This window comes from Salvelinus sp. IW2-2015, linkage group LG24 (genome assembly GCF_002910315.2).
Source record: "Salvelinus sp. IW2-2015 linkage group LG24, ASM291031v2, whole genome shotgun sequence".
In the NCBI taxonomy this organism is placed as follows: domain Eukaryota; kingdom Metazoa; phylum Chordata; class Actinopteri; order Salmoniformes; family Salmonidae; genus Salvelinus; species Salvelinus sp. IW2-2015.
In genome coordinates this window covers 10,240,263-10,241,960 of record NC_036864.1, presented here as the reverse complement: position 1 = coordinate 10,241,960, position 1,698 = coordinate 10,240,263, and the positions used below count along the sequence as shown (strand labels likewise).

The following is a 1,698-nucleotide window of genomic DNA, read 5'->3' as shown; positions in this document are numbered from 1 at the left end:
AGCTCTGTCAGGAGGAATGGGCCAAAATTCACCCAACTTATTGTGGGAAGCTTGTGGAAGGCTACCCGAAACGTTTTACCCTAGTTAAACAATTTAAAGGCAATGCTAACTAATACTAACTGAGTGTATGTAAACTTCTGACCAACTGGGAATGTGATGAAAGAAATAAAAGCTGAAATAAATCATTCTCTCTACTATTATTCTGACATTTCACATTCTTAAAATAAAGTGGTGATCCTAACTGACCTTAGACAGGGAATCTTTACTAGGATTAAATGTCAGGAATTGTTTAAATATATTTGTCTAATGTGTATGTAAACTTCTGACTTCAACTGTATATATGACTCACCCAGACATGCAGTATCCTGTGAAGGGGTCGCAGTCTCCCGCACAGTCGCACGGACGGCAGCCGTAGTCATGGAAACCCCAGTATCCCACCATGCACCTGTCGCAGTGGGAGCCCCCCACACCGGGCTTGCAGACACAGTCTCCGTTGGTAGGGTCACAGAGAGACCCCCCACCCAGGTGGAATGGTATTGAGCCCAGGGGGTGGCAGCCACATGCTGGGGGGAAGAGAGGKAGGAGAGAGAGAGGGGAGACATGGCACATCAGTCCCATATACATCAATAACTCCACCACAGCTAATCAAATACATCGGCACTCAACCCAATGTTATCTACTCACAAATAAACCACAGACATTCATTTGGATCTAGTTGCACCTTACCACATCGAATCAAATCCACCCACACTCAGCCACAGCCAATTAAATTCACCACACTCAACCACAGCCAATCAAATCTACTCAAAGTAAACCACTGCACACATTCAGATTGAGAACCCTAATGCTGGCAACATTTCCAGTTTATATTTTGTTTTTCTACCTATGACTTTATTAGGCACTTATTAGTCATGTAGAGTTCCCTTTCTGTAACTGTCACAGATAGACACACTCCAGAGCGCGCCACCTCATTGTAGCCCAGCCTGGAGGATGAAGTGATACGAGTGGGAGAAGGAGAGAGACCACATCCCAAAGGGCTCTGGACTGACTGGAACAGTCCAGGGTTTTCCCGGACCACGAAGCACAATGGTCTCTCTGTCATCCTCTTATCAGATCGCCATCACACACACAAGGACACATGCACGCGGCTACCACAGGCGCATGCACCCAAGCACACGCGCGGGAATGCACAGGCATGAGCACACATCTTTCTCAAATACCTTCCACAGTTCTCTCTCCTGTCTCTCTCCCTTCTCTCGGCTGATAGTGTGTTCTTTAAACAGACCGCAGCATATATATATTATAACCTTCTTCCTACCATTTTACCTCTGTGCTTATAACTCTTTTCTTTTCTGATAGTCTGGCGTCTAACGCTTCGCGCTAAATACTACTCACTATACTCACATCCTATGTCCTGAGTGTTAATTATCTATAGTATAATATATATCCAACATGTACAACACACACTGTGCTAACCATCGGCATCCATAAAATATCATCAAATATTACGTTTTAATATTTGTGTTAATCAACTAGCAAGTCTTTTAGTAACTGTTGTCTCGTTAATGTGTTGACATTTTCTAAACATCAATTGTGTGTTTGTGGCATTGTGGTTGTGGTGTCGTTCCTGTGGTGGTCTTACATATGTTGGATTGTGTGTGTGTGTGTGTGTTCAGCTTTATCTATTTGTGTGTAGTC

The 1,698-nt window shown here is 43.8% G+C and overlaps 1 protein-coding gene across 1 annotated transcript in view; it reads right to left on the bottom strand.

The window, feature by feature from the left end:
• LOC111951516 (netrin-4) overlaps nt 1-1,698 on the bottom strand; it is a 43,191-nt gene that overhangs the window by 10,395 nt on the left and 31,098 nt on the right. Inside the window, exon 6 of the mRNA XM_070434730.1 lies at nt 350-563. Within this exon, the coding sequence (XP_070290831.1) occupies nt 350-563 (214 nt within the window). The remainder of the gene's footprint in view (nt 1-349; nt 564-1,698) is intronic.